The 25,092-nt window shown below is 41.7% G+C and overlaps 1 protein-coding gene across 5 annotated transcripts in view; it reads right to left on the reverse strand.

Moving 5' to 3' along the window:
- The window catches only part of STS (steroid sulfatase), an 84,109-nt gene that overhangs the window by 49,520 nt on the left and 9,497 nt on the right, over positions 1-25,092 (reverse strand). For 4 of the 5 annotated variants that reach the window (XR_013837859.1, XM_079972753.1, XM_079972752.1 and 1 more), the window contains exons 2-6: positions 20,995-21,177; positions 18,926-19,047; positions 18,414-18,536; positions 15,134-15,557; positions 9,006-9,142 (exon numbers count right to left, since the gene is read on the reverse strand). Coding sequence is in view for 4 of the 5 variants with exons in the window: in XM_079972753.1 (XP_079828879.1) it covers positions 9,006-9,142; positions 15,134-15,557; positions 18,414-18,536; positions 18,926-19,047; positions 20,995-21,140 (952 nt within the window). In the remaining variant the exon portion in view is untranslated. Of the gene's footprint in view, positions 1-9,005; positions 9,143-15,133; positions 15,558-18,413; positions 18,537-18,925; positions 19,048-20,994; positions 21,181-25,092 lie in introns of all 5 variants that reach the window. The other variant, XM_079972754.1, reaches the window with a different exon arrangement.

Raw genomic sequence — 25,092 nt, forward strand, 5'->3', positions numbered from 1 at the left:
ACATAAGTCAAAATTAGTTGTTCTTAAGATTTGCCCCCAAAGACATGACCTTCCCAGCTTAGGTTGTCCATTTCTTCCATGATTAGAACCTGTCAAGGAACAGAAACCCCAACTACAACACAAACCTCTGGAAGATACAACCCTTTCTTCGGTGGTTGCTTTTCAGGTTTCTAAATCATAAATGTCAGCATCTTTACATGCAAATCACTGATAAACAGAAGAAATCAGTTTAGCAAAGCTTCCTCTGCCTCCAGCCTGTATAATTCTGTATAAAAATCAATGGAGAAAGTGCTGGCTGTTCCTGTGTTTTCATGAATGTGTCATAGCTCCTTGCGTATTTGAGCCGGGATGGGGAACCTATTAGCTTCCAGGTGGACTACAACTCTATCATACCTGGTTATGGTGAGAAAGGTGAATTCAAGAAGATCTTACATTAATTTCTTGTTAAGTCACAACAACACTGAGCCTACTGACATAATTAAGGCATCCTGTGCACGTCACAGTTATTTATTTAGGAGGTCATCTATTACGATCCTTATTTATCTCAAAGCAAGCAGCATGCACTGAGCAGACCTCCATAGTCTAATATGTGGTCTTATATGTGGCCTAATACACAGTGGCACCCAAGCTGACTATCAATATGCAACAGAAAACACCCACAGGGGATGTTCACCGATGAGGATACCCACAGTATTACAAGATAATACAGAGATGGGGAAGCAGGTTGAATATTTATTGTTGCAATCGCTGTGTAATGCATAGTTGTTGTGTGTATATCTAGAAATAAGATTCTGTTTTGAATATGCAAACAACTTATCCAATATTTATACAATTTATGGAATCTTGCTGCTAGTTTACATCCCACCTCCCTATTTCTCCTTATCACTTTCGTTACCATCAATGTGTAACTCTGGTGAAGAAACTGTGGCCAGCTTTTGTGTTTCCCTCCCGTAATTTGCCCTTTTGTTCACAAAGGTGCCGGCACTGTTGCATCTCTGCCTTGCACTACACTGCCCTATTAGCTTTGTATATCTTAATGCTGTTAAGACACTTGAAGCTTGTTCTGTACTTGCCATCTGTATACAATGCAAGCTGTGAATGAATCTCTTTGCAGACATTGTTAAGAAGAAGAAGAAAACGGAGCCTAATTATGAATTCCCCTCTCGGGAGTCTCACATTGCTGAAGGTAAACTTTGCTCTCTGTCTTTCTGGTTGACATTTGGATTTAGGAAGCAGCAAGAAGCAGCAATAGATTTAGCTGCATTCAGTTTCTTATCTGCCAAAGCACTCCAACATATGTGCTAAAGGATTTGGTTGTAGTAGTGATGGTGACACTCCAGCAGATATTGGCCAAGCTTCTCTACCATCACAGAGGGCAGCCAATATGATCTAGGGAAGAAGGAGTAGGAAAGAAATGGACTTCATAAAGAAGACAGCAGAAGTCTAGGTAGGCAGAAGCATGCCTTCCACATATTTTCCAGATAGAAATAGGGAGATGCTCGTTGTACCACATTTATCCGTATACCAAGAGTCACTTTGCATACTCCAACTGCTCCAGATTGCTCCCAGGAGATCTTTCAGGACAACATAACTCACCTTAGGGGAGCATGGCAGCTACTGCTATGTGGATGTTGGGTTAGTATGTGTGTTGGCAGGTGACAACATCAGGATTGTGCGGAAAAATAACAGAAAGATGCTGCCATTGCTGAAGTAGCAGCGAACCAACAACAACAACATATTATTTATACCCTGCCCATCTGGCTGGGCTTCCCCAGCCACTCTGGGCGGCTTCCAACAAAATATTAAAATACAGCAATGCATCAAACATTAAAAGCTTCCCTAAACAGGGCTGCCTTCAGATGTCTTCTAAAAGTCTGGTAGCTGTTGTTCTCTTTGACATCTGGTGGGACGGCGTTCCACAGGGCGGGTGCCTCTACCAAGAAGGCCCTCTGCCTGGTTCCCTGTAATTTGGCTTCTTGCAGTGAGAGAACCGCCAGAAGGCCCTCGGCGCTGGACCTCAGTGTCCGGGTGGAACGATGGGGGGTGGAGACGCTCCTTCAGATATACTGGAACGAGGCTGTTTGGGGCTTTAAAGGTCAGCACCAACACTTTGAATTGTGCTCAGAAACATACTGGGAACCAATGTATGTCTTTCAAGACCGGTGTTATGTGGTCTCGGCGGCCACTCCCAGTCACCAGTCTAGCTGCCGCATTCTGGATTAGTTGTAATAATAATAATAATAATTTATTATTTATACCCTACCCATCTGGCTGGGCTTCCCCAGCCACTCTGGGTCACCTTCAAAGGTAGCCCCATGTAGAGCACATTGCAGTAGTCCAAGCAAGAGATAACCAGAGCATTCACCACTCTGGCGAGGCAGTCCACAGGCAGATAGGGTCTCAGCCTGTGTACCAGATGGAGCTGGTAAAAAACTGCCCTGGACACAGAATTGACCTGCACTTCCATAGACAGTTGTGAGTCCTAAATGACTCCCAGGCTGTGCACCTGGTTCTTCAGGGGCACAGTTACCCCATTCAGGACCACGGAATCCTCTACACCTCTACACCTCTGCTCCTCTGATCTCAGTTTTCTATCCCCCCCCCCCTTTCAAACATATGTGAAGCTGCTAAACTCTGTCTGAAACATCAACTCTGACTGACAGCACCGGCTGATCAAGTTCTGCCCCAGCCCTCCCACAAAATATCTTTTGAAATAGTGATGCTGGAGATTTGAACCTGTGACCTTCTGTATGCAAAGCACATACTTCTCCATAGAGCTAAGTAGCATACTTTCATCCTCTAATGACAAGGGATTTGGCAGCTATATGTGTGTTGCTTCTTGCAAACTATCCACAAAAAGCTGCTCGTGTATTGCTTTATCTTCCTCGCCAATCCTTGACAGAAATAGACCTTGCACAATCTTGGACATATTTTTTGGAAGGTCACATTACTTGGTTGTCACACCGCTGACTTTATTGCTGTACCTCGAAGCCAAATATGCACCACTCATGCCTCATGCATTTCAAAGCTCTCTTAAAGGAATGCTGTGCATTTTACAAGACAGCCAGATTTGAGATGGGAAAAGTCATCCCAAATCACTGGTATTATATTAGTTTTATGTGATCTGATCATTTTGCTTTAAGGCATATAGTTCAAATACATCTTACTCTTTTCCCCAATAAACATCTATGCATGAACAGATTGATTACTAAAGTTGGTTCTCTGTACAGGGCACAATTTCCTCAGATGGGCAATGAGTAGCCTACAGGATGTACCATAGAACACATATGTGTTCTCCACAATCTGAAGAATCCTTGTGTGCTGACTGAAAGGGGAAAGAGCTTTTCTGAGTAAAAATCCTCAGCAATGGGAATGGAGCAATCGGAATCTAATTTTCCAGAGATGGCAACAATTAATTCTACAGAAATCAGCAAAAACCAATATTTGCAAAAATTCGTCCAATACACGTATTATTGTTTTCCTAGTTCAACATATATGTACTTCCAATTCATGCTAACAGAATCAGATTTAGAAATGGAGGCAGTGAGAGATTTTACTTTCTTGGACTCCATGATCACTGCAGATGGAGACAGCAGCCACAAAATTAAAAGACGCCTGCTTCTTGGGAGAAAAGCAATGACAAACCTAGACAGCATCTTAAAAAGCAGAGACATCACCTTGCTAACAAAGGTCTGTATAGTAAAAGCTATGGTTTTCCCAGCAGTGATGTATGGAAGTGTGAGCTGGACCATAAAGAAGGCTGATCGCTGAAGAATTGATGCTTTTGAATTATGGTGCTGGAGGAGACTCTTGAGAGTCCCATGGACTGCAAGAAGATCAAACCTCTCCATTCTTTATTTATTTATTTATTTTAAAATTACTTGTTTTACAGAAGTATGTGTAATGTCTCTCGTATTTTTTCCATGTAACATTTTTACAAAACAGTTTCATTTGTTGAGGCATTGGGGGGGGAAGGGGGGGAAGATGGGCAGGGGTGGGGTCGGGTGGCGATGTTTCTAGTTTGCTTAATGTATGTAGGATTTGGTGTCAGCGTTGCTCGTGCAGGTTCTCTGCTGTTCATTTGTATTTCTTTGGTGGTGAGAGAGGTTGGGGTTGGCCTAGGGTGTGGTTGTTTGTTTGTGATTGGCTGTTGTGATCTTTTTTTCGTGTGTGAGTGGGGTGGGTGGGTGGGTGTTTTGGATCAGGTTAGCCATATTGATTTGTATGCTGTTGGTGGGTTATTATCATTGTCTTGTGGGGCTGTGTATGTGATAAAGGGGAGCCATTCTGAAGGAAATCAGCCCTGAGTGCTCACTGGAAGGACAGATCGTGAAGCTGAGGCTCCAATACTTTGGCCACCTCATGAGAAGAGAAGACTCCCTGGAAAAGACCCTGATGTTGGGAAAGATGGAGGACACAAGGAGAAGGGGATGACAGAGGCCAAGATGATTGGACAGTGTTCTTGAAGCTACGAACATGAGTTTGACCAAACTGCGGGAGGCAGTGGAAGACAGGAGTGCCTGGCATGCTCTGGTCCATGGGGTCATGAAGAGTCGGACATGACTAAATGATTAAACAACAAAACCTGCCGAGTACAGAGTCTCACGGGTGCCACAATTATGATGTAGAAGGGAAGGTGGGGGTGGGCACCAAATTTGACTGTTGCACAGGGCACTGCTGAAATTTGAGCTATGAACATCTGAAAATAATGCTGGGGAGAAATGTAAGAGCAATGAGTTTTCAGAACACATCCTCCCCACCCTCATGAAGCACATAATGTTTTTCCAGGAAATGCTCACTGAACCATTCAGTACAGTCCAAAGAGGCATCAGGTTCTGGAAGCGTGCACAGGACTGCAAAGGTTCTGTATTTTTTTTTAAAAAAAGACCCATACTTTTACATTATTGATGCAGCAAAGTGAAGATTCAGTTTGTCCACTGTTTACAGATTAACTCAATTAACAAAAGCAAAGCTGTGTCAAGAAAGAATCTTAAATACATTCCTCCACCCCCAAGCTCCGGTTCTTACAAAACAGCTTTGATGTTTTTGGCAGTATCATAATAGCTTGCTTTGATTCCCTTTACATGTCCTTAAAAAAAACCTCCAACTTTTAAAAGCAAATGTATGAATATATTTGTTAGGACATTATCACTGATGCAACCTGTCAGGAAAAAATAGCCTTGTATATCAAACTAGTTGACAGGCAAATTCTAACTTCAAGTTTCTGACGTTCAGAACTAAGATATCATTGGCTGTCCAAAGTTTATCCTTTTCTGCTGACTTGGATGCATGATGAATAAAGTCCTTAATGGTCTACAAGAATAGCTTTTGTTTCCCATGAAAGGGATTCCTCCAATTCACTCTTTCTGTATGTGGAACCATTGTTTATGTTCACTGTTAAGTTGATGCTGTGGAAAGGACTATCTCATGACTGTATGATCCCTATAATTCTTTAAATGTATGTGGGTGTTGTTGTTTGGAAAAAATCATTTAAAAAATGTAACTGTCAAATATCTTATGGTGTAAAGGTTCAAATGCTTTAAATAAAACAACAGGCCACAAATATTCAGAGGACCAATACCATATTGCACAACCCAGAGGTGTAACTGCCATTGAAACAGTAGAAACACCTGTAACACTGTCATATCTGCAAGCCTATCTGTCTATGACTTGCAGATTACATATCAGGTGGACAGCTGGCCTTCACAACGGATTGTACGTGCTTTACTGTTTTAGGTGGTTGATGGTACATCGGACCTGTAGCTGTGCACTGCTTCTGACCCCAGTACAAAAATCAGCATTCACAACATTTACAGATTGCACTCACTTGAATTTGGCCATTGCTATTCTTTGGGAAAAACTGAGCATGCTTGAGCAAAGGCGTTCAAGCTGACAGCTTTGGAATGGATACCACTGGGGCTGTCACAGACTTTAGCATTTTTAGAATAGATTATCACCATCAGAGACTGCTTAATCCTCTAGTTTCTCTCAGGGAATGAAAAGGAGGGAAAATGTATACCAGCAGAACAATGTCATGAGTGCTGCTACATAGTACACAAGTACGCTCATTTCTACCCATAGAAATGTGGGTTTTTAAAGAAACAGATCTACAATCAATGAAGGTTTTAACCAAATATTAATGCAATGATGAATGACGGTATTGAGCAATAGTTATATTCAAGTTACTTGCTCTTCAGCAGTCTTACAAGCAGGGCCAGATTTAGGTTTGATGAGGCCCTAAGCTACTGAAGGTAAGGTAAAGGTAAAGTGACCCCTGACCATTAGGTCCAGTCGTGGCAAACTCTGGGGTTGCAGCGCTCATCTTGTTTTATTGGCCGAAGGAGCCGGCATACAGCTTCTGGGTCATGTGGCCAGCATGACTAAGCCGCTTCTGACGAACCAGAGCAGTGCACAGAAATACCGTTTACCTTCCCGCCAGAGCGGTACCTATTTATCTACTTGCACTTTGACGTGCTTTTGAACTGCTAGGTTGGCAGAAGCAGGGATCGAGCAATGGGAGCTCACCCCGTTGTGGGGTTTCGAACCGCCGACCTTCTAATCGGAAAGTCCTAGGCTCTGTGGTTTAGCTCACAGCGCCACCCGCATCCCATACTGAAGGTAATGGGGCCCTTTATATGTCCAGCTGTCCTTGGTCAACAACAAATTGTTGCTGTTTTTTGTGTTGAATATATGAAATATGGTAATTTATGGACCTAATATATATAGCCATTTGCACATGCAGAATGTAGGCACCTTATATATAGAAATGAGCAAACCACTGATATTTTAGAGAGCAGGCAAGCAGTGGGGGCATTACTTACATCATAGGAGCCAACACAACACAAAACACTGTTGCTGTATGTAGGTTTTATTTTATTTGTTTTTTTATCTTATTTTGGAAATGTACATCCAGGTTTTTTTTTACTTTGATTTTTTTTGCGGGGGGGGGGGCAAGAGAGTGGGGCCCTAAGCTACAGCTTGTTTAGCTTATACGTAAATCCGGCACTGCTTACAAGAGTCATTGTTTGATGACTGTAGCCTCACTTTTCAAACTATTTCAAATAGCAATTCATAAATGCCTTAACAGTCAGGGAGTGGGAACATCCATCATAGCTTTGGATATGTTGGTTTATTCCCTTCCAATTTATTGGTCATCTCATCACTCACTGGCTGTTTTCAATTGTATCAAAAAGTCTGAGCGTGTCTCTTGATTTGATAAATGACTATGCAAACAAAAAAGTGCCTCCCATTGTTTTCTGAACAATACAACTATTTGTTGGATTTGTTCAAGATTAATTGCTACCACAGTACTCAGTGATGTTATCAAATCTGCCCAGTATACATTTTTTACTATCACACATGCTACAGAGGAATTTCAAAATAAAAATAAAAATCAGTAAGCCTGAATGTTCGTGAGTGATATATTTCCACAATGAACTGGTATCATTACAATTTCTATGCAAAAACTGTAACTTGATTTTACAATGAAATGAAAGACTGCACACAGGTCCCTGTATTCAAAACCTTGCAGTATAGTTATGGGTTTACTTGAAAAACTGGATAATAAGTGCCACTGCTTTCCTGACTAAAAGAGAATGATCACCATAAACATATGAGGAGAAGATTTACGGTACTAGCCAACTAAATCCTGGAGAAACTATTGGTAAAATTGGTAAAATTACTGAATTCTGAGTGGTAGACCACAATCTCCTGTGTTTCAATAAAGATTACACAGTAATTTTGGGTAGAGCATCAATCCTCGTCATCTCCTATGCTCCCGTGTCTTCCTACATTCCTATATTAATACTAGTTGCCATGAGAAAACTACATTCTTGGGGGGGTGGGACCCATCACTGTAGCCTTGTATCACTCTTGCAATTCATAAGCGGACGTTTGGTGCTAAATTTGGACTAGAAATGTGAATGAGGTTGAACTCTGTACACTCGCAATCAGAGCGTGCGGTTTCAATGTTCCTTATAAAGCAGGCATCTACTGCAGAGGTGAAAGTCAGTTTGCGGTAATTTAATAAATATGGCATTGTTTACTGAAAATAATTTTGTACTTTGCTTTATTGAACCAGAAATGAGTTGGAGGTGAACGGGTGGGAGGAATGAAAGGTGAATATTATCTTTTAGTGTTGCTGCTCTTCAGCTTGATTGTTTCAAGCACGAACTTGTTTTCACAGATGATTACCTCTAGAAATGGAGAGTCGTTCCAATACGCTGACAAATAAATCAGGACCCTTTGCAGAAACGGGTAGATTAGCACTCCTCGGAAGCCTGGGCATTGCGAGACTTGGTGCCCTGAGCAATTTCTTGCTCTTTCTTGTTTGTCTTATGCCATCTTTGTGAAAAGTCACCACTTTGTATGTTAGAATGCAAAATAATAACTAGCATAAACTAATGGATACAGTCTAGCAGAAGGAGAAGCACACTTAGCTGCCATTGATTTCAAAAGGGAACCAAGGCTGACAGTAGGTTTATATGCTGCAAGTGCCAGCAGAGACCTGTGCAGTCTCTACCAGCTGGCTGCCGGTGCTTCATTTGTATGTGTGAAAAAGGATAAAGTTGGGAAGGCTGTAACAAATAGACCTTTTAGTGTGCAGGACAGGAACTTTGGAACTTCCTGCCTATTGACATCAGGCAGGGGCCTTTTCTGTACCTGCTTAAGATTTTTGTTCAAGCGAGCCTGTTCAGACAAGTTCAGAAGCTGTCCTGTGTTTCTATCTGGTTTTTAGTTTATTATTGATTTTATTTATTTTTCTAATATTCTGAATACTTGTTTTAACTGCTTTTTACTGATAATTTTATTGTTTTACTCTTTTCGTAAAAGCACTCTGATGTTTTACTACAACCAAGGGCTGTATATATGTTGTGAAATAAATACTGCTTGGAGAATTCTGACATATTAAGCAGTTTAGCAATGCTTTCAGATAAATAAATAAAAAAGCTACATATATTTCTAAAAGGCAATTAACTTGGGTGATGTAAAACCACATAACATACCTACACTCCAGTCCATTTCTTCCAGGGCATCTCCATATAATCCGTGTTTGCTTTTTCCTCTGAAAGCTTGGGATGCATAAAGAGCTGTATGGACCTGAGTGTAAGCCACAAAAAGAAGAAATGGTGCATTGGTGTTCCTGAAACAGAAAAAGAGAGAGGAGAGAATATAATATGCAGTGAATTGCAATGCAAGGCATACATAAAAACCATTGCCACCCTTATACAAATAAAAAACAGCTTTTGGAGTTTTTCTCTTTGTCACCTCCTCTAGAGCAAACTTCTTGGGTCATTCTGGTTCCACCATTCATATATGTTTGAGGTCATTTCTCTGTGACTTGACTCCCATTTATTTATTAATTTATATCCAACCTTTCCTCCCAAAGGAATCCAAAACAACAAGTTCCGTGCAGCAAAATAAATGGCTTTCTCATTGTAAAACCATGTCCTCTAAAGTGTCAGGAGTGAGAACAATGATTCGTAACATATCCCCTCACTCACACCAAGGATCAAGACCTGAATTTCTCACACTAGCCACCAGTGGAAGGGTTTCTTGCCTTGAGATGCAGGGCATACATTTTAAAAATAAGTACATTTTATTAATTGATAAAGATTCGAATCCTATACCCATAAGGCTTAGTGAAACCTGTTTCTGAGTAGACCTGTGTCAGATTGCACTATAAATCATAATAAACACAATACACAAACAATTACATATTGCATAATTTGCCTTGTACAAAAAAATCATTTTATACACATTATCCAGACAGCGATGTTCCTGCCATCTTCCTTCCCATGCAAGAAGTTGTGACTGGGAATGGAAATGCTTAACTCTTGTCATCTACCACATAGTAATGAATCAAACAGAGATCTTGAGAGCCCAAAGCTAAAATTGCAAGACAGCAATCCCATTTCCCATGTAGTAGGACCAAATAACTAAGGCAGGTTGATTAAAAACAGTAGCAAAGGAGAACTTATATCTCTTGCAACAGGCATCTAATGGGAACATAGGATTAGAGCGATAAATACAGGACAGGTACAAGTCACCACTTCTATTACAAATACCCATTTTCAGGAGATAACAACCCCAGAAGCAATATAAAGGATGCCACTACAACACAGAGTTCTTACTCCAAGAACAGGTATCTAATCAATGGTTCATACCAATGAATTTAAAATCATTCACTGCTTTTGCTTTTTCAGTCTACCAGCAATGATTGACAGCTAGCTTTCAGGTAAAGAATCTCACCTATTAATATCCTTTAGATTAGAAAATCAGAGATGGCTATTTTTCTTACACCAAACCCTGGTGGGGATCATAACTGATTACCTCTTCTGTAACCTTGAAAATAGAATGGCACACCGGCTTGTAAGTGGGAGGGAGATTTGACAATAACAGTTAAAGTCCTGTTTTATTAACTGAAGCACTTCAGCAAACAGCTCCTTTGAAAATTTATTGCCATTCCCTTCTACACAATTTACCAAGACCTTCCTTTCTCAACACACCTTAAGTTTTATTCATTGAGGGGACAATAAAGTAAACTCTGAGCTTGAATAAAGAAAACATCATACACATTCATATGGCCATGAAACCTTGTTTAACATATGAATAATTCTTCTTCATGGTGGTTAAATATATTCCTCTCTCTGTGTGTGTCACAGTTTTTGAGATAAAAAGAACCTGAGTAACCCCCCCCCATCCTCTTTTCTCATGTATGTCTTGTTTTAAGGAAAGGAAAGAAGCATCAATAAGCTTGAAATGGAGTGGCCTCCATTAGCAATTGTTTACATTTACACCATACCTTTAAAGCACATTTAAAGTGCATTGCTTCCCTTAAAGAATCCCGAGAACTGTGTTTGTTAAGGGTTCTGAGAATTGTACCATTCTGGTGTCCAACATGGCTCCTATTATTACCGTCCCAAAGCCTGAATGGAGGAAAGGAGCCTTCAAGCTGCTATTTCAGCAAGTAGACCAGTAAGAGAATTGGCAGCATAGGTTTGTTTCTTCAGCTGTTGCAGCAAGTAGCTGTAGTTACTCTCCCTCATACTGCTTATGCCTAGTGAGTGCCAGGCCTGTTGAAACTGGCGCCAGGCTTCCTTGAACCAAATAAAGGTGGCGTTACAACAGAGATTAGCAACAATTCTTCTGTTGAGACCTGCATTCCCTCAGGCATAATCTGCCAGGAGCCATATTGGTATCCTTATTAATATTACATTTCAATCTAGCATACTTCCTAAGGACACCAGACTGGTGAACAAAACAATACAAATAGAAATAAAATAAGAACAGGTAAAAAAAAAAAAATCCTGTTAATTTTTCTCAAAAAGTCCAAAATCTGCAGATACATTCTGAATTCCACCTTAAATTGAACTTAAGGGTCAAACTTTAAAGTTTGACCATTTCCCTTTTGATAAAATGTGAATTGGATTAAAATGCCTCATGATAAATACTTGGAGGCCTTGCAAGGGATGGAAGTAAGTACCTGGAAAAAATGGATTTTGGGCCCACTGGTTATGGGTTAATGCAGATTTGTAGACTTATGGAATACCTCTACCATGCCAACTGGAGGGTACCATAGGATGCTGTTGGTACACCTTCTCCGTGCTTGGGCTCCTCCTCTTCCTTACTGCTCCCCCTTCTCTTTATTTCTTTGCAAATGGGCTCAGTTGTCACCATGTCACATAGTAAGAAAATACATGGGGATCCTACTGCTCTCTCTGTTTCTTTCTCTCACTGGTAGAGGGCAGGTGAATAGGCAGAAATAGCAAAGCAGAAGAACAGCAGGCCAGGATATGGGACTTGCCAGGTTCCATTAATGCCCTCTCTGCATACCTATGTACTCATTTTGCATTCTTTAATTATGGAATTGCTTGTTATATACTATTATTTTTAAAAGCTCATACCTCAAAAAGAAACACTTTATGGCCTTCTCACTAGTAAACTACATATACTTGTAAGCAGTACTATTTTTCTAGAAAAAGAGGCACCGGAACTCAAAATGGACGCCTCCCTTGTTCTCCTACAACGGCAATGGCGCCCACCTGAGAGGAGTTCTGGCAGGTTCCAGCTGAAAAAATGCCCTGCTTGTAACTATAAAACTGAAAAGTGTGCCATTTAAACAAAATATTATTTAAGCCAAAGAGAGTTTGATGTTGGTACAGCTCCCATTTTATAGCTTTAAGTGTGTCATATCAAAATGGCATTTAAAAGCAGGACTAAATTTAAACATGAGTGTAAAATAAAAACCTGAAGTGTCAGGAACAAATAAAGGCTGAGTTTTACTATCTTGTTCAAATATAGAATAGAAATGAGAAGAGCTTGGCTTCCATTCAAAGGTTAAGATTTATATATTTTTAAACAAAATAATTGTATGTCTCAGTTATCTATTCCTATGCAGAGTCATTTTTCTATGCCCTCAAACAGCTACATACATTTTTGACATTTACTTTTTCATCCCTATTTCACAGCATTAAATCTTCAGATATACAGCATCAGAGAATGATATATGCTTTGCTATCCATGAGACTATAAACAGGCTTTGTCAGTCTCAAGCAAATGTCCAACTTTTCTTCTTCTTGCAAATGCACACACACTCCATTCTCTATCATCCCAAATATAAAACAAATATTTTACTCATAATTCTTGTGGGCTACCCCACAGACAGTTTTCTAAGCTTTTGCCACACAAAATTTCAGAGAAATCAGAAGCTTCACCAATTTTTAAAAGAAAAGTGCTTAAGAAGCATTCTTTTTTTCTATTTAGAGTTAGGTGAATGTGATTTTGTTTCTTTTTCTCCAACAGTAGTGGCTCGACATCCCAGTGCAGAAATGCACTGAGAAAACAATAGCTTCTAGACTAATTCGAAAGAAGTAAATTCCCTTTAAATGTGGTAACATCTCCTAAAGACTGCTCTAGCAAAGCATGAGTGTCAAATGCACTGACTATAGTGTTAATTAAAATAATTAACACATGAGGGCTGCTGTCTTTACACCATTAACCACTTGTAAATTGAAATTAATGTGCTATATAGATGGAAAATAGGGCGCTGTGAGTAAAAGCCTCAGTGCCTAGGACTTGCTGATCGAAAGGTCGGCAGTTCGAATCCCCGCGGTGGGGTGCGCTCCCGTCGTTCGGTCCCAGCGCCTGCCAACCTAGCAGTTCGAAAGCACCTCCGGGTGCAAGTAGACAAATAGGGACCGCTTACCAGCAGGAAGGTAAACGGCGTTCCGTGTGCTGCGCTGGCTCGCCAGGTGCAGCTTGTCACTCTGGCCACATGACCTGGAAGTGTCTGCGGACAGCTCTGGCTCCCGGCCTATAGAGTGAGATGAGCGCACAACCCTAGAGTCTGGCAAGACTGGCCCGAACGGGCAGGGGTACCTTTACCTTTACCTTTATAGATGGAAAATAATAAGTTCTGTTGGATATAACTGGGACTCATGTATATCTCCTTTGTCTTCCTTTTTAGAGAGGTGCTCACTTTAGCAAAATGCATCTTCACCATGCTAGTTTCTAGCAGCCAGCCCAGCTTGGGGCCATACCTGGAGTATATGCTTTGCATGCAGAAGACCCCCCAGGTTCAATGCCTAGCAAAACAGGTGATACAAACGACCAGCCATGGTGCATGAGGCTGGGTGCAGCAGTGCTGCTGCTTCCAGGACTGGAGTGGCAAGTCAGGATGGCGAAGACATAGGAGATTTAGGTTGATGACTGTGGACACATATTTGTAGGTAGAAGACATGTAGAAGACACCTCCCAGAAACCCAGATCTGGGAAGTCAAATCTCAGAAGTCCTTTCCTCTAATTGCAGATGTGTGAGGGTTGACTGTGGTTCTGCAGTACAGAGGGGAAAGTACTCTGCACATGCTCAGAGGCACCTCATTGGTTTTTTTTCAGTGCCAGAGACAACACCTAGATATCAAACACAACTTCCAGGGTGGAATGCTATTCCAAATTATAGTTTTCTGGCAGAGTAGAGTGCAACACTTACTTCCTAGACAAGGCATAGGCAAACTCAGCCCTCCAGATGTTTCAGGACTACAACTCCCATCACTGGTCCTCCCGACCACTGGTTCTGTTAGCTAGAGATGATGGGAGTTGTAGTCTCCAAACATCTGGAGGGCCAAGTTTGCCTACGTCTGTCCTAGACCTCTTTTCCTTGCATAAATAAAATGACAAGCCTACTGGGGACCCACACCTGTATATCTAAACAGGGGGTTGCTCCTCCTCAGGATATCTCCCTTCATATTGCATTCCCATGAAATTTTGGAGGAAGTCTGGGTTGGCCCTGAAAGTCAAATTAACATTAGCGACACTTCCAATTATGAAAGGAAGAGTGAGCACAAGAGACCACATGATCCTTACCCACCCTCCTGAGCCACTGCCAACCTGGTGCTCTCCTCACCACTTCACTAAACCATCCTGGTCCTGGCAAGCAGCAGAACCTCCACAGCTGTGAGGGTAGCACCCACCCAGCCCCCAACTCATGCACTGTGACTACAAAAGACCTCTGCTGGAGAACATGGACAGCTGCTGACAGTCAAGATTGGACAATATTTGGCTAGGTGGACAAATAGATTAGCATACAATACATCTTTCTATATTATATAGAGCAAGCTGCAAAATTTGTGAGTCACCACCATTAACACTAACTACCAGCCATGTGCTGAGGCCTGCATTTGTGGTGTTACACAGACAGCAGATCCAGGAGATTTTCTATGTCCCTGGTAAGCTGATGGCCGCCATTTGACTTCATGACAACAAGCTGAGCAGTGATCCTGAGCTGTAGAATGTGTAGGCAGGGCCTAGAGATCAGAGCAGGAATTCAAGGAAAGGACTGGGACTTTGGACAGTAGTTTGTAGGCAGGATGGGGAGAGAAGAGCAAGAATTCATGCAAGGAGCTGAACCTCAGAGATTTCTGAATGAACACAGATGAAGTTCTGGGCTGAATTAGAGGGTGTCTACAAATATATGGCTCTTTCCTGTCTTCACGCTCAATTTGTTACCTTTCAACAATAATGCCACAAAGGGATGGGAAATGAGTAGTGCTTTGTTCACCTGCCAAATCACAGGCACCTCTGTAAACAAGCCATCACTCTGAAATTCAAACACTTTAAAAATGAACACCCTTACCTTCCTATGAATCTTTTGGCTTCCTCTGTGAATCTCTGAGTGAGGTTCTCATAGTTCCAGGGTTGCTGGATAATACTGTGATTTCGCATCAAGAAGCAGTTAAGATTCCGGAAGTTATAAAAGAAGAGCAGCAAAACTCCAACTATCACTGCAGCTATTAAGAAGAAGTAGCCCAGTACTCTGCGGGGAACACTGACAAGGCCAATGTAATTCAGAACCGCCAAAGAGATCAGAACAATTGCCGTGGTCTTGAGTGCTGCACGAGTGTGCATCTTCAGTCCAGCACTAAACACGCTTCCGTGACCAGGTTTACAGTCCCTAAGATTGTTCACAGGCACCCCGTAGAAGTAATCAAATCCATGATTTAAAGGGTGGTGGCAGAAGTCATCACTGCTGTTGCAGTTAATCCCAAGATGCCATTTTCCTAAATGCAGGGGAAAGACACATATTTCAAACAGGTATTTAAATAAAATGTAGACTTTTATATTTTCCACTGTATGTATATATCTATACAACTGGTACACCTCCTTCCTCTTTTGTGCAAATTTTGTGCAATTTTTCCCTCGGTCCAGTATACCTGAAGGAGCGTCTCCACCCCCATCGTTCTGCCCGGACACTGAGGTCCAGCAGTTCCCTCACTGTGACAAGCCAAGTTACAGGGAACCAGGCAGAGGGCCTTCTCAGTAGTGGCACCCGCCCTGTGGAACGCCCTCCCAAAGATGTCAAACTACCAAACTTTTAGAAGACATCTGAAGGCAGGTCTCTTTAGGGAAGCTTTTAATGTTTAACAGACTACTGTATTTTAATACTTTGTTGGAAGCTGCCCAGAGTGGCTGGGGAAACCCAGCCAGATGGGTGGGGTATAAATAAATAAATAAATAAATAAATAAATAATGCATCTTTTGTGCAAGTTTTCATCACTCTACTGGACATTGCACAGCTGCTATGCTCCGGTCCTGCTTCCTGGCTTCCCACAGGCATCTGGTTTGCCACTGTGAGAACAGGTTGATGAGCTAGATCGCTTTGGCCTGATTCAGCAGGGCTCTTCTCACGCTCCTGTTCTTTGTTCTTATTCTTCAGAGAATGTTCCGTTTCTTACGATTAATTTGGAATTTCACAGGGTGTCAGGCAGAGCGGTAAGGCCTCATATCATCAAAGTGCAGCGCTATATCAACATTACATTTCAAGTTAAAATGACTGCTTTTGTGCGAGTAAATTTAAAGCCGGCTAGATGGCAAGGTGAGTTGTAAGCTGCTTCCATGAATAAGTTAATTGAAGTGAATGTAGATGACTGTAATAATGAAATTAACAGAGCTTTCAAGATCCGTACTATAGTTTTCCCATCAAGGAAGCACACATGATTTAATAACCCAAGGACAACTCGAGCATTACATCTGTTTAGCTTCCAGAGAGTAAATTAGAATATTCTGGGGAAAATTCGACTTGCAGTACAGCACCCTACAGAACATCATAGGGCAGTTATCAAAAATAAGCATTTCCTGCTGTTTCCCTTATACAATGGAATGCCCTTCCATCTTCCATATGTGATACATTTGGGTTCTATGGGCTGCAATCAAGCTGTGTGTATATGTGTATATTACAATTAGTTGCTTCAGAAATCTTGTAAAGGCATACATTTTGCCCAGGCTTTCGCTGACCCACTAGATCAGACCCTGTGTATGCATTATATTTCTTTGTTTTTATACTACTGTTTTACTGCTTTTATGCTGCACATTTGTTTTAATGATATTGGGTTTTTCATGTTGCATACTGAGTAGGGATTTTAAAACATTGAGCAGTTTGTAAATGCTTTAGAAATGATTCATAAATAAAATAGGATAAATTACAGATATTTATCTAATAATGTAGCATGAAACAACCATTCTTTTAATCTTGCTATTATTATTCTCTGGTTCTTCTGTTTTATTTTTATGTGAGCGATCAATGATTTATTGTTGTCATGTTGACTGAGAGGTATGTTAGCCAGGCTAAAGGACTACTGTTTGGAGAGCAATGTATAAACTCTTCAAATGAAAAAAAAAAGCAAACAAATAATATGGGATCTTGAAACAGTGACTCAAGATTAGGGCTACAAACATATGGATCAAATACCTTTATATCTGCAACGCTCCCCCCCCCTTTTTTTTATTCCATGACCATAATATCCATGGAAACTGCAGAATGTGTTCAGCATCTCGTTTTCAGGAATTGCACTTTTGAATTGACAAGCGAATGCAAAGGCTATCAATTGTTTTCAGTGAACATTCTCATTTTTAAATTTGTGCCTAGTTTCCTCAAAAGCATTTGGAAATGCAGATGCCATTATTTTGTTTTTATTTTTACCCTTATGGTGGAAAGTAAATAAGGTTGGATAAGTTAGGCCAGTACTTTTGGTTGCTAATGTATCTGAGGCTACAAAAGGGGGCACAGCCACTAGGTGGGTTTGTCGTCCCCCTGAATGTTCTGTTTCCCGTTAAGCTTAGTTTTGGCTTAGATATTCCTGATCACTGATCACAGTGGGGTGTGATGCTTCTTATCTTCTTTTCAGATGAACTATAACCATCTCACAGATCTAATGCTGCCATTTCCTGTTTAGGCAAGGTGTGGGGCTGCTGTTACTACTAATGGCTAAGGTAAAGGTAAAGGACCCCTGACAGTTAAGTCCAGTCAGGAATGACACTGGGGTTGCGTGCTCATCTCACTCTATATGCCGAGGGAGTCGGCCTTTATCAACAGACAGTTTTTCCGGGTCATGTAGCCAGCATGACTAAGCCGCTTCTGGCAAAACCAGAGCAGTGCATGGAAATGCCGTTTACCTTCCCGCCGGAGCGGTACCTATTTATCTACTTGCACTTTTTTTGGCGTGCTTTCAAACTGCTAGGTTGACAGGAGCTGGGACTGAGCAATGGGAGCTCACCCCGGCATGGGGATTCAAACCGCTGACCTTCTGATCGGCAAGCCCAAGAGGCTCAGTGGTTTAGACCACAGTGCCACCCGCGTCCCTACACTAATGGCTAACCTCACCCCAAAGAATTGTCTCCTGCATTGAAAAGTCATTTTCAAAAAAAGAGTTATTTCAGAAAGTCTCAGTGACTGTATTTTATTGTTTGGAATTGCTGTAGGCATTTCCAGTTTTTTTTCTTTCTTAATTGCTTCATTTACTTAGTTGATAGCCCATCTTTAACATGTAGATTGCTTTGAGGGACAAGTCTGGGTCAGAAAAGCAGGATATAAATTTCTTAAGACCAATAGATAAAGGAAGCATGTTAATCAGCCATACCTATGAGAGCTGTAGAATAACCCCTCTGCTGGAGAAGTTTAGCAAATGTTATTTCTTCCATAGGGAGTCCACCAGAAGAAGCAGAAAACAAGAAGACCCCAACTTTGTGCAGGCTAGCCATTCCTGAAGGAATCAAAAATTAATTTCAAATAGGAGGTAAACCAGTTTTCATTAGCACATACTTTAAGTGATATATAACGCTGGTCATCGTCAGATAAGGAGACGCACTGAAACCAATGAATGCATGTCTAAGGTAAAAATAAAGGACCCCTGAATGGTTAAGTCCAGGCAAAGAGCCCTGCAGATCCCCCAAGGGACTGATCATCAGACTCCACAGCTATGCCAGCCTAGAGCTGGTGTGGTGGACAAGTTAAGATGCCCTTGCCTTCTGTGTTGGCCAAGTCCCAGCAGTACAAGGGGTGCAGTGGTGGGTCTTCTGCTTTGTTCCTCTCCATGCCTACTTTGAATTGCTGTGCTCAGATATCTAACAATGGCGTAAAAACATCCTTTACCTGATCTGACAGAATAGCGGCCTGTCAAGAAAGATGCCCTGCTTGGGGTGCATAGTGGTGCGGCTGCTATGTGTTGAGTCAGTGTTGTTCCTTCTTTAGATAACTTGTCAATGTTAGGAGTCCTGGAAGGAAAAAAGAAGAAGACAAATTCAAGGGCATGTATTCTGAACATGTAAACACGAGTGAGTTCAGACTATTTAAAGTTCTCATTATGGCTTATAGTGCATGAGTTGGTGTCATACAAATCCAACATGAAGCCAAATTTTATGGTGAATTGAGTGCACCTTTGATCATTGGAGTTAATGCAATTAGGTGTATCTACATTTGTCTAGGGTTGCAGCCAGAGTTATAGGTGGAATCTACACACATATAAAAAACACTGTGAAAATGCTTTTTTTAAAAAAAAAAAAAAACATTTTGAATTTGGCATAGCTCACTGTCTCCATCTAGTTTCACATTTGTATATTGAACTTTACAACACACTTTTTAATTTTTTTATTTGCGGCTTTATAGCTGAGTCCATAGTCCTTTTTTCTTTTAACTTTTCAATCATCAAATCAAAATCAATACACTAAGAACCAACATGTCTGTGTTTTAATCTTGCAATCTGATGCATGAAGTGAGTCTAAATTTTAAGGGTTATATGTTCTGAAACAAACTGTAACTCATATTTCCCAATCCATTGTATTTCTTCATTCTAGTCTACGCTCAAATATTTGGGAGAGAAAGATGTATTTTCACGATAGTTTTGTTCCCTCAGTCTATATCTCTGTGTGCTTTGACTACTGTAATGTACATGGGGTTATCTTTGAGGACTGTTTGGAATTTCTGCATTTAGTTCAAAATCCAGCTGCTAGATTGAATATGGAAACAATATATTGCCAGAACGTAAACAGCTGCACTGCCTTCCAATCCATTTCTGGGCATGATTCAAACTCCTAATGCTTAGAAATGTTGGTGTGAATTTTTATCTGTTTTAGAATTTTAACTCTTGCACGTTTTAATGTATTGTAAATTTTCCCTGGTTTTATCTTTTTGTCAACTGCTTTGAGCTTTTGGGTTGTTGTTTTTTTTTTTTAACAATCAAGCAGTGTATAAATTTTTATGAACAAATAAATAAAACCATGCTTACTTTTGAAGTCTAAAACAGCTTGGGGACTGGGTACCTGACAGATCACCTCCAACACAAGCCTGCCTATGCACTGAGATAATATTTTATGGCCTTTCCTCTGGAGAGATAGGTAGCATTGGGAGAATGGACCTTCTCAGCTGTCTTATAAGATGTGCTCACCAGGGAAGCTCACCTGGGGCCTACTCTCATGCATTTTGCAGCTAGGTAAAGCAGCTTTTTAATTGACTACATACGCTCCAACATTTCTCCAATGAAAATTGGGATTTCGTATTCCATTATTATTATTATTATTATTATTATTATTATTCCCCACCCATCTGACTGGGTTGGCACAACCATTCTGGGCAGCTTCCTACATATAAAAACATAATAGAACATTAAACTTTAAACAAACTTCCCTATACAGGGCTGTCTTCAGATTATCTTCTAAAGGTTGTATAGTTACTTATCTCCTTGGCTCAGGGGTCACATAACTCCATACCCTCCAACATTTCTCCGACATTTCTAAGGAAAGGCGGGACATTCTAGGATCAAATCAGAAACCAGGGTGGGTTTTATAAATTCAGGACTGTCCCTGGGATATAGGGACACTTGGAGGGTCTGTTACTACACCTTTAAAAAAAGATTGTGCTATTTTCTGCTTCTTAGGTAGCTGCCCTTTGGATTTTTACTGTTGTTTTCTTATCAGTAGTGGCACAAGTGGGGGGAAAGAGACATAAAGCCATCCCCTTGAGACCAGTTTCACTAATCCTTACTTGGATTAGGATGGGACTAACACCACCAATCCAGCACTTGCATGAATCAACCAAACCATGGGACATGTTTCTATTTCCTAATACAATTGTGGTTGTGATCTTCCACAAGCTCTCTGCCCAGAACAATCTCTTTCAAAGCTAAAGCCAAATGTACATATATATCATCAAGTGTGTTGGCAAACCTTGAAGTTGTGTTTCCATAGCATCCCAGGTCTCCAATGCCAAGATCATCAGCCATGAATAATACAATATTGGGCTTTGAAATCCTTTCGTTAATAGCATTGCTTACAGGCCACAGATAAAGCATCACAGGAAGAAGGATCATCATTCTGCTGCTTTAGGGCAAGGATGCTTCAAAAAGTTACCTGTTTGATAAAAGAAATTTGTTTCATACATTTGTTGTTTATATAAAACAATATAAAATGTTGCTTTATATTTATTTTCATAATCGGCATAATGATTGACCTTGCCATTACAATGAGAACACCATAAAAAGGAAACACAGTTCTAGCAATTACTCGTGTTATTAAAGTTTAGAAGCAGCCTGCTGAGTCCGACCTTTCGCATTTTAAAACATTTTAATATATTTCCTTTCATAGTTTCGCTGAAAGAGAAAAGCTGAAATGTAGCAAACAAAAGAAGTCAATCTTTCATATATTAGATGACGTTCAAGGACTTTTGAATATTTTTTTCCAAAATGTTCTTTCTTGGCAAAAAAAAAAATTCTGTGGAATTACCATCTGACATAAAGTAGTATTAAGGTATATTCACATTTTCCATCTAGGCGAAGGTGAGGACATGATTTTAGGATACCTAAAGAACCCAATAGTTGTTTATGCTGGTGAAACTGAAAGTCTGTTTAAGGAAGCTGAGAAGGCTGCTCCACTTCCCTGTGGGACGGTGTTGCAGGCAGGCCACATGCTCTCCCTGTGCACAGTGGGGGCTTGGAAGTGCTCCCGTATCATAGAGGGGTGCCGGCCATGTCCCGGCCCCCGGCTGACCAATCCGGTTGGCCAGGGTGGGAGTGGCTTACAGCATTTAAGCAGCCATGTGGCCGGGGAATTTCCTCTTGGTTCCTGCTTCCGTATCAACCACCCTCCCACCCTCTTTTCATGCGTTTGACACCTTGGCCTTGCTATGCAGTGGCGTAGCGTAGGTTGTCAGCACCCGGGGCAAGGCAAGTAATTTGCGCCCCCTAAACCGTGGATTTGCGCCCCCTAACCCGTGGATTTGCGCCCCCTAACCCGTGGATTTGCCCTAACCCCAGATGTTGCGCCCAGTGCGGCCGGCCCCCCCTGCACCCCCCATGCTACGCCACTGTTGCTATGGACCTCGGTTGGCCACCTGTTGAGGAGGCCTGGTAGGAATTTTTCCACTTGGCAAATTGGCACCAGCCATTTGGTTTTCGCCTACCTTGTAGCAATTGTCACAACTTTGTAAGGTTTGGCGGTTTAGGAACTGGTAAAACCTGGTTCATGGGAGGGGGGTTGTGGCCATCGCCTGCCCCTCCTCTTTAAGGGTATTCCGTTAAAGGGATCCGCAGATGTGGCTCTCATCCGAAGCCCTGGTATGGGCTAGGGCCATGCCACGACCCCAGCGGGGACCCTGGAGGAGCTCTCAGTTGATGAACATCAACAAAGCTCCCCCTACTGGTGTTTGACCCTTACTGGACTACCTGCATGGTGGGCAGGAGTCAGATATAGTCGGTTCAATTCCAATGCCTAAGCCAATACCACTCACATTCTGTAACCAATAAAGTTGTGGCCTTAATTCACCCATTAACCTAAAATACTGGTGTCCATGTGTTTTATTATTCAGCAGATGGGGGGAGGTCTCGGGGCCTTGACACGCAAGGCATTGCCCAAGCCCAAAGTAGTGCACTCCAAACTAGTGAACAAACAGCTTCTTGAGAGCTCCATAAAATTGTGAAACCCCAAACACAGGAGCGGGATATGAAGACCTAAACAGACCATTCTCTTGGAGTGGAAGAGTAGGGAGCACACGGCAGTCGAAAAAACTTACACTGTGCACCGAACTTGTACTAAAGATGTGATCGGGGTCACATATGTGAGACATACAGAGGGCTTGCAAAATTAAACAGAGAGGCATCAAGGGGGAAAAAACCTACATGTGTCAGCTTCCATGTGAACTGGGCTCCACTTACAGTATATAGCGTTTCAGATCACATGAAAGTTTATGTGCCTACAGCTGTATGCTTGTGCTTTGAGCCCCAAAACCCATCCCCGATGAAATAAAGACATAGTGAAGACAGAATTTAGTTTAAATGATAATGGGCATATTTTGGCCACAACTTTATTAAAATATACAAATGTGACTGGTATTGGCTTAGGCATTGGTATCAAACTATATCTGGCTCTTGCCCCACCCTGCAGGAGGCCTGGTAAGGTAAACAACCAGCAGGGGGATCTCCGTCAGTGTATATTGACTGGTGCTCACCCCTGGGGGTCCTGGCATGATCCTAGCCCCTCTCCGGGCTTTGGACGAGATCCAGACCCCCAGATTCCTTAACAGAATATCCTATTCATTGGAGGGGCAGGTGATGGCCACACCTCCCCTCCCCACATTCCCCTAAACCAATGCCTAACCACCAAACCTTACAACGTTGTGACAATTGCTAAGAGGTAGGCAAAAACCAAGTGGCCACAGCCAATCTGCCACTTTGGAAAAAATTCCTACCCAGCCCCCATTCCAAAATAGGCGACCAACTGAAGTCCAAAGCAAGGCCAAACACGACCTAATTAATGGGTGCTTGGCAGCATGAAGCAAAAGGTGGTCCCTATGTCACACTGACAAATAAATACCCCCAACCTTGCCACGCTGCTGATTGGCTGAAGGCCACTGGCATAACTGTGGCACCACCGATTTCGAGTGGAGCAAGCCCCACCCACAAGCCGGTTAGGGAAGAGTTTCAGGGCCGAGCACAACATGGACCCTCTGTTAGGAGGATCCAACTTGCAGATTTTCCCTAGTCAAACATCCATGCATAAATTCAGGCTGAAGCAAGGGAGGCACACGATAGATGGATAACATAATAAACAAACACCTGAAGGGGGTTCAAGTTTGGGTGTGTGTTTGTGCCTGAAGAAAGGGGATGAAAAGTTTGAAATGCTCTTGGCAGTGAATGTCGATTCAGCAAGAAGCAATTGCTTCATCTCCCTTTTCATTTCATATTTTCTGGGGAAGAAAACTGCAGTCCTGAAGACCAGCCAGATCTTTTGAAGAGTACAGTTTGCACAGTACTGCACAATGTTCCATAACAATAAACCAATGTGCATACTTGATGACAGCAAAGAATGCCTCTGTTTGAGAAGCACAATATTCCTCATAGGTGTCACTGTGTCAGCCTCAAGGAAAAGGGCTTGCCAGTCTAATTAAAAATAATTGACGTCTGCCACACTCTAAGCAAAATGAAACATTCACAAGCAAGCAAAAGCATTAGCTGCTATCTTATCCTGTAACAAAACCGACTAAGTGTTCAGCTTTACTTTTAGTGTAAAACTTTCACCAGAAGCAATGCCCTTTTCTGGTGGTGGACAGGATTCCCAGTTTTAATAAAATGTTATGGGGGGGGGGGGAAGGAGAATGCTACAGCTGAAGGCAGACTATGCTGCTGTTTCACACATGTGTCAGCGCATGGGATATCTATTCTTTGTAGTACTATCCCACCATTCAGGTTTAGGCGTGCATGAACACATAGAAGGGATGATTGTGTGGGTCTTTTTTCATGCAATATGGACCCTGCAGAGAAGGGATGCAGGGAAGGAAGTTGCCAATCAATTGGGAAAGAGCCATATGGTCTGTCCTGTTCATGTGGTTGCATAACATTATTCACACAGCATTCCTGCAAAGCAGGATCATATTATTCAAATATGGTTCCCATGATATTCAATATTTTTCTAAAGCTTTTCGTTGTTATGCAAAGCTTGAGTTTTCTCCAAGCCTGTTGCTATCTCTCCCTTGTGTGTAGATGTTGGCTTGATAAGGATCAGTACTCAGAGAATGGGTCTGCTATTAGTATAAAGGATATTGATATCCCAAACAGATTTATGAGCCCAGGGATAAGGGCAGGAGCGATCAATGTTATTGCAACCTGTTGAATATGCTTTTGACATCGGAGATAGTAAACCTGCTTTCAAACGAATCTGTATAGTCCCAGCATCAGTTACTGAAATACTCCCATTGATAGAAACCACCCTTGAGCCAACAGAGCACAAACAATACAAGATGCTACACGGGAAATGTTATGTTCAAACAGTCTG

This window comes from Podarcis cretensis (assembly GCF_951804945.1).
Source record: "Podarcis cretensis genome assembly, chromosome: 4".
In the NCBI taxonomy this organism is placed as follows: Eukaryota; Metazoa; Chordata; class Lepidosauria; order Squamata; family Lacertidae; genus Podarcis; species Podarcis cretensis.